We start from the raw sequence: 15,809 nt of genomic DNA on the forward strand, positions 1-15,809 counted from the left end.
CGCTGCTCTCAGCCACTGAAAAGCAACTTTTTGAAAATAGCCAAGTTGGAATTCTCTGAAAACGCTCCGCCTGTGTTTCCGTGGAGATGGCGAAACGAACGGGTGGAGCTGAACGGACGACCACAGTGACGAGGCGTTTCTCTGCCTCTGGTTCAGTCAGCCAATCACGCTCCACGTTTCATGATGGAGGACATTTCTATAAACCCCGCAGATCCTGCGAGCCGAGAAGACGAGGAGAGAGGAGGAGAGGAGGAGAGGAGGAGAGGAGAGGAGAGGAGGAGAGGAGAGGAGAGAGGAGAGGAGAGGAGAGGAGAGGAGAGGAGGAGAGGAGAGGAGAGGAGGAGAGGAGAGGAGAGAGGAGAGGAGAGAGGAGTCTATCTTCCATGTAATCTCTCTGATGCAGTCTCACCCTCAGCTAAATAATAAACTGTTGCACACCGGAAAAAAGAGAAAGAAAGAAAGAGAGAGATCAGAAAATGTTTCCACTCACTTTCCTCTGCGGTCATATCTCTCTCTCTCTCTCTCTCCCTGTGTCTGCTATGCTCTCTCGCCCATCCCTCTCATCTTCTCTCTCTCCCATCCGTCTCCCCTTCGCTCTCTTTTTTATATTCATAGGATTTTAAAATGTCTGTAATGGCCCTGGTAGATCAAAACACTCCTTCTTCCACTGTGTGTGTGTGTGTGTGTGTGTATGTGTGTGTATGAGAGAGAGTGTGTGTCTGTGTGTGTTTACGTCTGTGTGAGTGATTTGCATATCGTGGCTATGCTCTGATTGGCAAACTGGCAACGCGGAGCCCAGCGGGGCATTTTTTATTAAAAGGCCCCACCACACACACACACACACACACACACACACACACACACACACACACACACACACACACACACACACACACACACACACACACACACACACACACACACACACACACACACACACACACACACACACACACACACACCACACAGTGGGAGCAGCCACTGGCCTGTATCAGCAGCTAATGAATAATACTAAAGAGCTGGCGGTCGGGGTTCTTCATGTATTGTTCTGTAACGCCATGAGCAATAAAGATTTTTACGAGCATATCTTTATGGGCTCCAGACATGAGCTGTTATGGGATACTCGGATGCTTTATTGGCGGTTTGGGTTTGTTTTTCTTGTTGTTTCTTTTTGATCCTTCAAAAGAAAGTTTTAATTTATTCTTCATGGAAGCATTTGGGCCGACATGACAGGGAATGGGGAAGAGCGTTACAGAACCGGCTGCTGTAACGGGTTACGTGAGGCGGCCTCCAGCCCCAGGACAGCCCCACACACACACACACACACACACACACACACACACACACACACGCACACACACACTGCTGCTGGAACTCCATGAAATAGCTTCTTTTTTTTAAAGCAATCCACTTTATTTGGCACCATGTGGGCACATAAAAGAATAAATGTACTTCCACACACGGCTCCAGCTACATCAGAGGAAATAATATAGTGAGACGTAATGAACACACACACACACACACTGCCAGAGATGTGAATTTTCACTTTTCTCCAGGAACTAAGTGTGCGTCGTGACTGGGAGACAAACGAAATCTTCTCTTCACGTCTTCTGGCCGTATTTCCTGGACTCCAGGAGTCGATCGTTACAGCTGATGGTATTGTTTACTCCCAGAAACAGTGTTTTCATATTAATATAATATAATACTGTGCTTTCATGAATAAAAGTCTTTTTATAATTTAAATTGTTTGGCCGATCTAGCAATTTACATTAAGAAGAGACTTAAACTCTAGCTGTAAGTACCATCCGTTGCCTGTAGAGGTCACTGTATGACAACTGAATGATCCCGATCACATTCAACACATTCAACACTGTAACAATCACAAACACTTATGTAGACGATGCTCATGTATTTGTGCTCCGTCGTCATGAATAACCACTCCCTTTCTGCTTATCGCCTTATATTTGAGAACCAGGAGGAAAATATTTAGGGTTTTTTTTTTTCTTTCTGAGGCAGCAGTTTTTATGGAAGCATAATATAATGAACGTTATGAGGACGAATTAAAAGCTGTAAAATGATCTCAACCCTCAGAACCACAGGTAAGACAATTGTAAGCAATAAATGGAGAATTCTCTATAATTACTCAATAAAAGCTTTTTTTTCTCTTTTTTTTTTTTTTTACGGCCAGTCGTCAATGGAGCGGCTTTAACACCCGAGTTTAATCAATGCACTTAATGGAGAACAGGAAGTCTCTCTGTTTGTTCTCTGATCAGACACTGAACCGACTCTTCTAAACATTTAAATGCCTTAAAGAGCAAAAGTTTGACTTTCAACATGGTTTATTTCACAGTTCATTGTCTTTTGCGTATTTAAGAGTGTGTTTTCTGTGTTTTTGGTGAGTATTTGTTTCCATATTTAGCTCTAGAGGTAAATAAACTTTTTTATAAGAACATCCATAGACTGCTTCTGGGAATACACAAAATATTATCATGTTGCGATATCATGACTTTTCGGTCTATTTCAGTCGCAGTAGTGATCATAACAGCCGAACCAGGACAGCATTATCAGTCGTTTCCCAGTCTATACTTTGATAATGCTAACTGAGACGGTTCGAAACCACCTGCTGACTGCTCCCATAACCTACACGGCTGCGTCTTTATCACCTTTTAATAAAATGCTAATTTTGTCCCCAAAGCAAAACATCTGCTTCATCAAACGAAGCGGCGTTTCCAGCCTGTCGGTCTCACTTCACTCATTCTAAGTGCAGCGAAATCAGACAGTTTGAAGCAGACGGACTGAAAACTGGTGAAGACGCCGCGGTAAACACTCCTGCAGCCGACACACTGATCTGTGACTGTGGTTCTGACCGATCCTGTACCGAGACGATACGACCAAGCGGACTGAAGGAAATTGTTTCAGGGTGGCGAAAGATAGTTTAAAGGTTAAAGGTTAATAATTTAAGAATGAAGGCAGAATAATCTGTAAAAAAAACTCCACAATTAGACCCTTCAAATCAGCATTTTTAACTCCTGTAATTCATAGATTCTGATCCTCCAACAGAAGTAGTTTTACTGCTGCTTCCTCCACGGACGTTTTCATTAAGAAGCCACTCCGTTAACGCTGGCATTAGCTACAGGCTGCTGGCGGCGCGCCGCGGCCTCGCCGATCGCCCCGGCAGACACGGCCAGAGCGGCGTGGGGGTGGAGAGCAGGGATTGACTGCAGAGACCCTCGGCCGGCGGGGGGGCGGAGCTCCGCCGTGACCCCGCTCTCCAACCGCTGACCTCAGATTGGCCACGCAGCCGGGAAAACGGCGGCTAGCGGTTTAATCCTCGCGGCCCGTGGAGAGGGATCGGGGGTTTACCGGAGGGCGGGGGGCGTATCGTATCCAACACCACCCTGCGCAGCGCCGTGATGCTAATCCTGCTGAGAGGAAGCCGCTCACCGCTCGCAGGCTAATGTAGCAATGAGCCGTTACTGAGGCCCCGTTTACACGATAACGCTTTCATCGAGACGGCTCCCAAGGCGGGAAACGTCTCTGACAACGCTCCAACGTCGTCTCCAAGGAAACGATGGAGAACACAACTTTTCATAGACCCGACGTCCCGTCTCCCTGTCTGCAGGGCGACCAGTGCTTCCACATGAAAACCAGACGAAGGGAAGCTGTGAGCAGATCGGGACGATCCTGCGTCTCCACGCCGAGGTGGAGGAGGGTGGAGGAGGGTGGAGAAAGGTGGAGGAGGGTGGAGGGAGGTGGAGGGAGGTGGAGGAGGGTGGAGGGAGGTGGAGGGAGGTGGAGGAGGGTGGAGGGAGGTGGAGGAGGGTGGAGGGAGGTGGAGGAGGGTGGAGGGAGGTGGAGGAGGGTGGAGGGAGGTAGAGGAGGGTGGAGGAGGGTGGAGGGAGGTGGAGGGAGGTGGAGGAGGGTGGAGGGAGGTGGAGGGAGGTGGAGGAGGGTGGAGGGAGGTGGAGGAGGGTGGAGGGAGGTAGAGGAGGGTGGAGGGAGGTGGAGGGAGGTGGAGGAGGGTGGAGGGAGGTGGAGGAGGGTGGAGGGAGGTGGAGGGAGGTGGAGGAGGGTGGAGGGAGGTAGAGGAGGGTGGAGGAGGGTGGAGGAGGTGGAGGAGGGTGGAGGGAGGTGGAGGGAGGTGGAGGAGGGTGGAGGAGGGTGGAGGGAGGAGGAGGAGGGTGGAGGGAGGTGGAGGAGGGTGGGAGGGAGGTGGAGGAGGGTGGAGGAGGGTGGAGGGAGGTGGAGGGAGGTGGAGGAGGGGTGGAGGGAGGTGGAGGAGGGTGGAGGAGGGTGGAGGGAGGAGGAGGAGGGTGGAGGAGGGTGGAAGGAGGAGGAGGAGGGTGGAGGAGGGGTGGAGGGAGGAGGAGGAGGGTGGAGGAGGGTGGAGGAGGGTGGAGGGAGGTGGAGGAGGGTGGAGGAGGGTGGAGGGAGGTGGGGAGGGTGGAGGAGGGTAAAGGATGGTGGAGCGAGGTGGAGGAGGGTGGAGGGAGTGGAGGAGGGTAAAGGAGGGTGGAGGGAGGTGGAGGGAGGGTGAAGGAGGGTGGAGGGAGGTGGAGAGAGTTGGAGGAGGGTGGAGGAGGGTGGAGGAGGGTGGAGGAGGATGGAGGGAGGTGGAGGAGGGTAAAGGAGGGTGGAGGAGGGTGGAGGGAGGTGGAGGAGGGTAAAGGAGGGTGGAGGAGGGTGGAGGAGGGTGTAGGGAGGTGGAGGAGGGTAAAGGAGGGTGGAGGAGGGTGGAGGAGGGTGGAGGGAGGAGGAGGAGGGTGGAGGGAGGTGGAGGAGGGTGGAGGGAGGTGGAGGAGGGTGGAGGAGGGTGGAGGGAGGTGGAGGGAGGTGGAGGAGGGTGGAGGGAGGTGGAGGAGGGTGGAGGAGGGTGGAGGGAGGAGGAGGAGGGTGGAGGAGGGTGGAAGGAGGAGGAGGAGGGTGGAGGAGGGTGGAGGAGGGTGGAGGGAGGTGGAGGAGGGTGGAGGAGGGTGGAGGGAGGTGGAGGAGGGTGGAGGAGGGTAAAGGATGGTGGAGCGAGGTGGAGGAGGGTGGAGGGAGGTGGAGGAGGGTAAAGGAGGGTGGAGGGAGGTGGAGGAGGGTGAAGGAGGGTGGAGGGAGGTGGAGAGAGTTGGAGGAGGGTGGAGGAGGGTGGAGGAGGGTGGAGGAGGATGGAGGGAGGTGGAGGAGGGTAAAGGAGGGTGGAGGAGGGTGGAGGGAGGTGGAGGAGGGTAAAGGAGGGTGGAGGAGGGTGGAGGAGGGTGTAGGGAGGTGGAGGAGGGTGGAGGGAGGTGGAGGAGGGTAAAGGAGGGTGGAGGGAGGTGGAGGAGGGTGGAGGGAGGTGGAGGAGGGTAAAGGAGGGTGGAGGGAGGTGGAGGAGGGTGGAGGAGGGTGGAGGGAGGTGGAGGAGGGTGGAGGAGGGTGGAGGGAGGTGGAGGAGGGTGGAGGAGGGTGGAGGGAGGAGGGTGGAGGGAGGGAGGAGGAGGGTGGAGGGAGGTGGAGGAGGGTAAAGGAGGGTGTAGGAGGGTGGAGGGAGGAGGGTGGAGGAGGGTAAAGGAGGGTGGAGGGAGGTGGAGGAGGGTGGAGGGAGGTGGAGGAGGGTGGAGGGAGGTGGAGGAGGGTAAAGGAGGGTGTAGGAGGGTGGAGGGAGGAGGGTGGAGGAGGGTGGAGGGGGTGGAGGAGGGTAAAGGAGGGTGGAGGAGGGTGGAGGGAGGTGGAGGAGGGTGGAGGGAGGTGGAGGAGGGTAAAGGAGGGTGGAGGAGGGTGGAGGGAGGTGGAGGAGGGTGGAGGAGGGTGGAGGGAGGAGGGTGGAGGAGGGTGGAGGGAGGTGGAGGAGGTGGAGGAGGGTGGAGGGGGTGGAGGGAGGTGGAGGAGGGTGGAGGAGGGTGGAGGGAGGTGGAGGAGGGTGGAGGAGGGTGGAGGAGGATGGAGGGAGGTGGAGGAGGGTAAAGGAGGTGGAGGAGGGTGGAGGGAGGTGGAGGAGGGTAAAGGAGGGTGGAGGAGGGTGGAGGGAGGTGGAGGGAGGTGGAGGAGGGTGGAGGAGGTGGAGGGAGGTGGAGGAGGGTAAAGGAGGGTGGAGGAGGGCGGGGGGAGGTGGAGGAGGGTAAAGGAGGGTGGAGGAGGGTGGAGGGAGGTGGAGGAGGGTAAAGGAGGGTGGAGGAGGGTGGAGGAGGGTGGAGGAGGGTGGAGGGAGGTGGAGGAGGGTGGAGGAGGGTGGAGGGAGGTGGAGGAGGGTAAAGGAGGGTGGAGGAGGGTGGGGGGAGGTGGAGGAGGGTAAAGGAGGGTGGAGGAGGGTAAAGGAGGGTGGAGGAGGGCGGAGGGAGGTGGAGGAGGGTAAAGGAGGGTGGAGGAGGGTGGAGGGAGGTGGAGGAGGGTAAAGGAGGGTGGAGGAGGGTGGAGGAGGGTGGAGGGAGGTGGAGGAGGGTGGAGGAGGGTGGAGGGAGGTGGAGGAGGGTAAAGGAGGGTGGAGGAGGGTGGAGGGAGGTGGAGGAGGGTAAAGGAGGGTGGAGGAGGGTAAAGGAGGGTGGAGGAGGGCGGAGGGAGGTGGAGGAGGGTAAAGGAGGGTGGAGGAGGGTGGAGGGAGGTGGAGGAGGGTAAAGGAGGGTGGAGGAGGGTGGAGGAGGGTGGAGGGAGGTGGAGGAGGGTGGAGGAGGATGGAGGAGGGTGGCGCCGCTGCTCGCCTGGGCCGTGAGCTGCCAGCCAGCCTGAGGGCGGAGCGCCGGCTGATGGATGTTATGCAGATGAGGCCAGCTGTTTCTGCACTGGCAGACTTCACAGCTCTCCTCCACTCCTGCAGAAAGCCAGAGAGCGTCTCACCCCCGTTTCCCCCGCCGCCGCTTCCTCTCGCCGCTTTATTTCCAGCGAGGAGGCATTTCTGAGTGCTGCAGTTTCACATCTATATACGTCCTCCTGCTTCTCCCGGCCCGACTCCCCGTCTGCACGCTAATGAATGTACCAACAGAGGGAAGCTGCCTTCAGTGTCTGTCGACGTCTCCGGTGAGGATGAATTGTTAGTGGGGAAAGAAACTGAGTCGTTTTCCACACATACTTCCTGTGTTGAATCTGACGCTTGGAACTGAAACTGGACAGAACCAGTCCTACTGAATCCAGCTTCCGGACCCTCTTCTCGCTGAGCTGCTGTAGGTTTAGACCGCTCGGGGAACTTTCCTGGGTTATAAATGTCAAACATTTCCACAGCGACATGTTAACGTGAACCACAGAAGAACCAGTCGGTAACTCCTTCAATAACCAAGAAGTTCTCCAGCGCTTGAGATTTGGCAGGGAAACCGTGGTTTTTCTAGATGGTTCTCCACTTTGATTGGCCGATTGGAGACCACCCTCCTCCACCTACGATCCAAACCTTGCCCCACCACTGATCTCCACCGCCTCACGAGCAAATCATTTGTGTGAAAACTGATGCGATCCTTAAAATATCCCTCCGCTGCAGCGACGTGGCTCCGCGCCGTTTCCACGGGTGGAAAACGAAAAAAACAAGCGAGCTCCACGAAGCACCTTGCCCGCGAGCTCAACGCCGCCACAAACAAACATTTCTTAACCACGGCAGAAGGAGTGTAGTTGTGCCAGCTGCTGCCGAAAACCGTCTCCAACAAAGATCCTTAATGCAGCAAATTAATATGGAAATGAGCAGAAACACGTCGTCAGAGATCCCTCCAGCGCCGCAGCAAAGAAACAAACTCATCCAACCGACCGCCAGGACAACGCTGCTCAGAGTTCAGAGCTCGAGCATCTTCCTCCCACTGACTGACGCTACAGAGCAACCTTCGGTCAGCAGGACAGTTTGTGTTCAGCATTCATGGTAAACCACCTTTTCTCTCACTTTTGTTTATAATTATTTAGTGTTACAGCTTCCCTATTCAGAGGCCGTCCGCTTCACGTCGTGTGACGCCGTCATCCACTTCGGTAAAGGCGCGTTCCGCCGCTCCTTTCATCGAGCCGGCGCGCTCCAGAAAGACCGAATCTTTTCATTCAGAGAGAGGCGTAAATGAGGCTTTCTCTGGCAGCGGAATTGATTTGGCTGGTGTCGGCCTCGCGGTGATTACTGACTGGAGGTCTTAGTCTACCCTGTTTCTTATTTACCGCTACATTAGCGGCGAGGCGCCGCGCGCACCTCTGCACGCCGCCTGACGGAAACACCACAGCGGGCCTTCAAATCGCTGTGAAATTACATCAGCTCTGTACTTTGAACTCCATGTAAATGAAAGTTGTCACAGTGCTGTTGGAAATGCCACCTGTCACCTCCATGTTTACCTTCTGTTCTCCTGCACCCACCTGACTGACGGAGACCCTGAGCGCCGCTAACGGCTCCGTGATTTATCCCCGCACGCTGCGGGTATCGAAGGCCCTCCGCGGCTTCTTCCTCTTCTGCTTATTACAGAAATGCAGAGCACTGAGCTGACAGAACTCCAGTTACTATCGTTTAACATTCACTACTGGTTCACAGGTTTGAAACTTTCAAATGCTGCAGCTTGAAGAGAATCTTTGAAATGAAGCGATGAAATCAACAATTTAGAGCTGAAGCGGCTGAAGAGACCGAGTCAGGACCAAGACCGTCAGGGGCCGAGATCATGTCAAGGCCAAGACTAGAGCAGACAAAGCCCAAGATCAAGACCAAGGCCTTAAGAATCCCAAAGCCTTGAGGAGATAAGATTGAACTAAGACCAAGACCAAGACCTTAGGAAGACCAGATCGAATCAAGACCAAGACCAGAGCGTACAAATAAAAAGATTTTAAGGGACTGAAATCAAGGCAAAACCAAGATCTTGAAAATGTATTTCTCGAAACCAAGTTGAGTAGTACGACACTACTGCCCAAAATTGGACTTTCTAGAATTTTACGTACGGGGATTACGTGGATTAATAAATTTTCCAATAACAATTTTTACTCAATATCAATACAAATTTAATGAAAATTATAAACTGTACAAGACCATACAAACAATTTATGAAACTCAATTTTCTTGGTGTGTTTTGGAAAATTTTACAGACTTCTTACTTTTTCATTCGAGATTTTAAGTTTTTTTGGGTTTTTTTTGCTCAGATCATAAAGTGGCTACTCTTGACCAAAGCGCTAGTTTAGCTCAATGAATTGAATGAACTGACGTCTACAGGAAACAACGTTTTGTTGTCTTCTCTGGAACGAATGTTGCTACAGATTACTTCAGATGGTGAGACCGCCGTGAGCCGTCAGTGTTTCCTGTAGCTCACTCTCGCTATCAAACAGCTGATGGCTGATTGTGTTTGTTTGAACGTGGATGAAGAGTTTGAAACAGATTTATTAGCGTGATGTTTTCAGCGTACGCCTCCCAGATCCTGGTCCACTAACACAACCCAAAACAGTCAAATCCACTATGTTAGAGATTCAGTGTCTGTCAACACCAGCTAACTGCGGCATGTCTGCAGTGGGTCCAGGCTAACGTGCTGGCTAGCTACTCATATACAAATAGAGCATCATTCATCTTGAAACAAAGCTTGAACATGCTAGTTAGCTTAGTTAAAATAGTTAAAACAGAAGTAAGGTAAAAATTGTTTTCTAAAAACAGTTAAAATAGCTAAAATAGTTTATTAATTAAAAGCCATATAGTTAAAGGACAACTTAGACACAGTTGTGGGGAAGGTAAGTGCTTATTAGCAAAAAATGTTTTAATTTTCAAAAGTTGAAATAGGCATTGTTTTGGACTAAGTTAAAGTCTAAAATAGCTGGTTAGCTTAAACAAATAAGTTATAAAACAAACATTTTAAATATTAAGTAAAGGCTTAAATCGGCAAAATAGGTAGTTAGTTGACATAGTTGGGTTTTCTTCAGTTTTTATTCAGCAAACCTTCAAACTGATGTCATCTGTGTGTGTGTGTGTGTGTGTGTGTGTGTGTGTGTGTGTGTGTAGAAAATGTAGGCCTACTGTAACTGTTAGCAGACGATCAACAGTGTTATCAATCTCTACCTCTTTTCTTCTGATTCACACACACACACACACACACACACACACACACACACACACACACACACACACACACACACACACACACACAGAGCGCCAGTATTTCAATGTTTCAAGGGACCGGAACTAATTTGAAAGCTGTTCCATAGAAAATCAATGGAGCTGATTTGCTCCTCGGGGATCCTCCTTTGTTCCCTCTTCTGTTGGGTTAGTATCGGTGCCACGCATTGGGACCATCACAGGGGCTGTGCTGTTTAACTGGCAGCACTTCCAGTCGTCCCCCGGTTCGATCCCGCCCACTGCCGCACTGTGCCGGCGGCCGGCTCGTCCAGCCAGGAGGAGCGGAGCCGCGATCCGGCGCAGTAATCAGTCGGCCATTGTCCTCACTCTCATCATCTGCATCCCGTCTCCATCCTGCTCCAGAGAAACTCTCCTCCGGTAAACACGAGCGGCGAGCGGCGGAGCGGCGGAGCGGCGAGGCGAGGGTGTGTGTGGGTGAAAACAAAGACAAGGAAACACTCCGGACCGAGAACCTGCTCTGCGTTCCCTCTGCTCAGCCTCCCTGAGAAAGAAGATTCTAACTCTCATCACTGAGCCATATGCTAACACACACACACACACACACACACACACACACACACACACACACACACACACACACACACACACACACACACACACACACACACACACACTATCAAAGCACAGGAACAGCTGGCTGGCTCGATATGGATGACTACTCGCCTGTCAACCAGCTTCACACTCTGCAAACACAAACACAAACACACACACACACACACACACACACACACGAGGGTGGGTTGAGAAGTTAAGTGTGTGAGTCAGAGACACACTCGGTGGTGGACTTCGTGATGGCGAAGCTTGTTTGACGAGACAATTAACCCAATGTACGACTATTCACCACGCCGAGCTCACACACACACACACACACACACACACACACACACACACACACACACTGCAAACACACACCGAACGCGATGTGCAGCGCGGTGACAGCCTGTCACCGAACGTCTCAACCAGACGCCGAGCAGGAGTTCCACTGGAGAGGAACAGACTGAGGTTCTTTCTTTGACTGGACGTCAACACAAACACTTCCTGTTTCATTCCTCATTTAATACTGAGCTTTACAGGAAACTACTGAAGATTAGTGCAATTCAGACTACTTGTCAGAATGGGTAGTTAGCGTAAAAAAAAAAGAAATATATAGTTGGAAAAACGAATGAAGTTAAAATGGTTAAAATAGCTTAAATGGCTATTTAGCTCAAGAATAACAGTTATAAACAGCTCAGATGGTTGGATGTTAGTTCAAAGTAATAGTTAAAATAATTTGTTTAAATAGTCAAACATGCTTGTCATTTAAAAACAAGCTAAAAATGTGAGAAATATTTAAAAGTGCTAATTAAAGAATAATAGGTACAGGTACTTAAAATGACTTGTTAGAAGAATATTTTTTCAGTGGTACCATAAATATATTTTCACTGAAGGTAAAATAGGTGTTAGATGAAATGTTATTTAGTGTAAAATGTCTTGTTAGTTGAAAGTAAGTTTAAACTAGTTATTAGAAAAAATGTTCAAATCGGTCAGTTAACAAAGCTAGTTAGCTAATAGCTAAAATAGTCAAAATGGCTAGTTAATTAAAATATCTAAAATGGCTCGTTAGTTAAAGAATAATAGTGGTGAATAGTTAACACTGCTTGTTAACAAAAATACTACTGTTATTAATGCTCCTTCAAATGGAGGCAGTGATTTAAAAAAGGTTTAGATTTCAGTTCCTACATTATGAATGTACAAGTAAATAAGGAATGTAAGGAGTTTCCAGAGATCTGGTGTCTTTTGAGACGATAACGCCACAGCTGGGGTGAGATCAGAGCCCCAGCAGCCGCCGTCTTACCTCTCCGGTGTGGTTGAGGCTGAGCTTCGGCAGTTTGTTCTTGGCGTTGCCGGCGTTTCCTCCGTAGGCCTGGCCGCTGCTGAAGCCCTCCGTGGCCACCAGGGGGGGTTTGAGCTGGGGCGAGTCGCTGGGGGCCTGGTCCTGGCCGTCCATCGGCCGGACGTACGCCGTGGGCTTCTGCTGCACGGCCGTGGGCTTCCCCGACAGGCTGCCGGGCGGGAAGGTGGGCGTGGTCAGTCCGGACGTGGGCGTGGTCAGCCCGGGAGTGGGCGTGGTCAGGACGGAGGTGGAGGCCAGCGGAGACGAGGACGTGGACAGGTGAGCGCCCGCTTCAGCGTCAAACGGCGAGGACTTAAAGTGGCCGCCGCTGTCTGTGTTAGTGGAAGACTTGAAGTGGGCGGAGTCTATCGCAGAGGATCGGAACGTGCCGCCATCTTGAAAAGGCAAGAAAAACATCGGTTAGAACTGAACGCTGCTTTGTTCATCGGTGTTGGTTTTTGCAGCAGTTTGACAGGCAGACATTTTTAGCGTCCTGGAGAGAAATCAAGGTTTTAGGACGCCGTGGACCTACCTGGCAGTGGGAGGGGTTTAGCCGGGTGGGAAGAGTGGCGTCTGGAGGAAGAGGAGGAGGAAGAGGAGGAGGTGGAGGAGGACGAGGGGCTGGAGTCTCCTTTCAGACCCAGCTCGTCCTTCAGCGAGCTGAACAGCTCTTCGTGCCGCTGCATCTGCTGCTCCTCCAGCAGCGACACCTTCGCCCTGGCGCCGGGCGCTCCGGCGGCGCCCTGGCCCTGCCCGTTCTGCCCTAACCCCCCCACCAGGCCCGGTGGCTGGGCGCCGGGGGCGTGGCCTCCCCTGGACCAGTCCGCGGAGCTCCGGGACTTCTTGGAGCTCTGGTGAGGGTTCGCCGCGGCGCCGGACGACGAGGAGGCGGAGGCCGGCGGCTGCATGGGCGCCGAGGAGGCGGGACCACTTCCAATCCTCTTGTCCCCGCCTCCCTCCGGGAAGAGCTGGGCGTCCACGCCGCTCCGCTCCGCCGCCGCCGCCGCCGTGCTGGGCGCCGGCTGCAGGCTGCCGGCGGCGGCGGCGGCGGCGCTGCCTTTGGGGATGCCCACCAGGTGGCTCTGGTTGGAGTGGCTGGTCAGCAGGTCCTTCATCTCCTCGTAGGAGCCCAGAGTGTTCTGCACCCGGCTGGCCAGAGCGTCGCCTTTACTGGTCTGCCGGCAGAGGAGACAGCAGCGAGTCAGGAACACACCCGACATCTGGCGTTCTCACAAGGAAGACAAGTCAGCAGCGGCGTCAGCGCGGCGATGTGTGGACAAAGGCTCTTGTAGGAAGGAAAGAAAGACGGAGGAGAACGTGAGAACCGCCAGGTATGGATCTGATTCGCTGACGTTTCCCTGAAACCCGAGCGACTCATTGTGAAGCAAATCTTAAAGTCTGAATAAAGCAGGACGAACGGCCTGTAATTCAAACTGGACATTTCGTCAGCAAGTGGCGCCCGGCGGCGGCGGAGCGGCGTGAAACACGACTCTCTGACGCCTATCGGACACGCTGCGGTCAATGGACGCTCTGGGCCCTCAAGGCGAGGCGGTTGACCGGCTCACACACACTCAGGTGGAGCGACAGCGTCAAAGATACATCGGGGTTAAAGGTTAAAATCACCAGAAAGAGAGCTTGATGAATTGATGAAGATGAACGTGTGACGACCAAACGCCTGCAGAACAGGGAGGAGACGCCACTGATGAGGGGCTGAGGCGCTGGGCGTGTTGCAGATGAGCGGTTTGACCAGGTGGAGTCATCTGGGACCAGGTCTCAGGCTGTGGGGGTTCATAGGACTGATCTGATCTGGACTGATCTGGAAGAGCAGCAGGAAGTTCAGGGTTCTGCTCTGGTCGACAGAAACATCCAAATTTCACTTTGTTAACTTAACTTTGCTAAAGCTACGTCAGACTGATGAACGAACAGAAAAAGTTGTCTTTTTATCAGTATCTCTCAGCAGATTAAAGACGGATTAGAATGGACACACTGAGTTCTCCACATTACTCAAACTGAAGACCAGGTTCACCTCAGCCTTCACAGCATGGCGAGAATTTACTGACAAAACATTCCTGAATCAGGCCTTTCCAATGAAACGGATCAGTAGAGTTCTTAATCCACAAATAAACACTTTATAAGGCTTGAAAACTGATTAAATAATGTATTGGGATCTTTTTTCAACAATGTGTGCAGCTATTGCATGACGCTGACGCCTGGCGTGGAGGAAGGAAAGCTTCAGTCTGACGAGCTGCAGGATGAAGCGTGGATCCGAACACGAGGGAGTGAAAATGTAAGACAGGGTTTACATCTGAATTCAGCGTTAAACGCCGCTGTGAGCAGAGACGCTCACGTTACTGTTGTTCTGGGACGATGAAGGAAACAACACAGTCGCTAACTGGAGGGGATCTGATCTAGGAGAAGATAAACAGATAGATGAATAAAGTCAATTAAATTTTGTTGAGTAAATGTATTTTGCTCCATTCATTCATTCATTCCTCTCAGAAAATCAGCCTGGATTAGAAAAAAAAATGTCTTTTTGTACCAGATCTATACAGATGCGATTAAAATCCAATTAACTACAAAGCCCCTGATTAATCAGATTAAACAACAGAATTCAAATCACTGCATTCGCTCATCCAGTCGAATCTGCTGCAACGCTGCAAAAATCACACATTCTTCCTCGTTTATAGTTTAAAACTGCATTAAAAATTCTCCACGCTTCATATTTTCACTACACTGAGGTGGAAGATGACGTGTTGTTAACTCGAAACAGATTTTTACCTGAACAACGTGTGCGTTTGACGCATTCAGTCATTCTGATGGTGCCAGAGGAAGAGCACCGCTGTCTGAAGACATGCACATCGTCTCTTTCACCGCTCAGAATCTCCCGGAGAAGCTTGGTGTTCGAGGAGGAAGCGTTCATCTTTCCTTCAGCCTGTTTTCATTTTTACCGTCTAATGAAGCAGCAAAACCCCGAAAACTGCCAGAGATGAAGACGGGCCGGGAATGGAGCCGTGTTTACCAAAGACTCACACCAGGAAGGACAGGATTGCATTGAAATAATCTGAACAGATGTGATTTCTGTGTACACACACACACACACACACACACACACACACGTGCGTGCGCACGCGTGCACGCTCGCTACACACCGTGGCGAGCCAAAGTTAGCTGTGAATAAATTAGCCCATCGCTTCTCCATCTCAGCCTCATGAATAAAAGATCTGGTGGCTGAAGAGGAACAGAAAACACATTTACTGAGAGGCAGAATGGAAAACAGAGGATGAATACCTGCGTGTGCGCGCGCGTGTGTGTGTGTGTGTGTGTGTGTGTGTGTGTGTGTGAGTGTGTGTGTGTGTGTGAATAGATCATCCCAAATAGCTGCTAACGGCATAACGCTCTTTAACAGGATTAGAAGAGGGATTAGCTAATAGCTGACAGAGCGAATGAATGAATGAATGAATGCTGGAGAGAGACGGAGGGGGGAGGGGAGCCGCGGACCCAGGATGGAGACTCAGGTACCGACACCAAACCGCAGCCCGGCCGCTGATTCGGTTCCACCACAGCAAGTTTGGATCGACTCCAACGCCGCCTTGATTCCTACGTCTGCTGCTTCTGAGGGAGTCGAGCTGACTTTCATTTGGCTCTCGTGTTCTCTAGAAGAACATCTCTTCATGCCACCACTGCAAGGCAATAAATAAATAAATAAATAAATGAAAGAAAAATCCTCATAAGTAGCTTTAACAATTAGCTCTCTAATTGCATCCTTAAACCAATCCACTGTGATACTCCCTTCATCTCAGCTGCAGATGCTGAGCATAATCCAGGATTGGAGAGATATTTCTTCAACCAACTTTCTGTTTGACGTTTGGGGGAATATTCAAATCCAGGGAAGGATTTGCTTCACATCAGCATTAACTG

General features: G+C 51.6%; 1 protein-coding gene across 1 annotated transcript in view; it reads right to left on the minus strand.

Moving 5' to 3' along the window:
- Nucleotides 1-15,809, minus strand: part of aff2 (AF4/FMR2 family, member 2) — a 115,091-nt gene that overhangs the window by 83,969 nt on the left and 15,313 nt on the right. Inside the window, exons 5-6 of the mRNA XM_030113744.1 lie at nt 12,424-13,066; nt 11,853-12,286 (exon numbers count right to left, since the gene is read on the minus strand). Coding sequence (XP_029969604.1) covers nt 11,853-12,286; nt 12,424-13,066 — 1,077 coding nt within the window. The remainder of the gene's footprint in view (nt 1-11,852; nt 12,287-12,423; nt 13,067-15,809) is intronic.

Source organism: Salarias fasciatus, chromosome 2 (assembly GCF_902148845.1).
Source record: "Salarias fasciatus chromosome 2, fSalaFa1.1, whole genome shotgun sequence".
Classification (NCBI taxonomy): Eukaryota; Metazoa; Chordata; class Actinopteri; order Blenniiformes; family Blenniidae; genus Salarias; species Salarias fasciatus.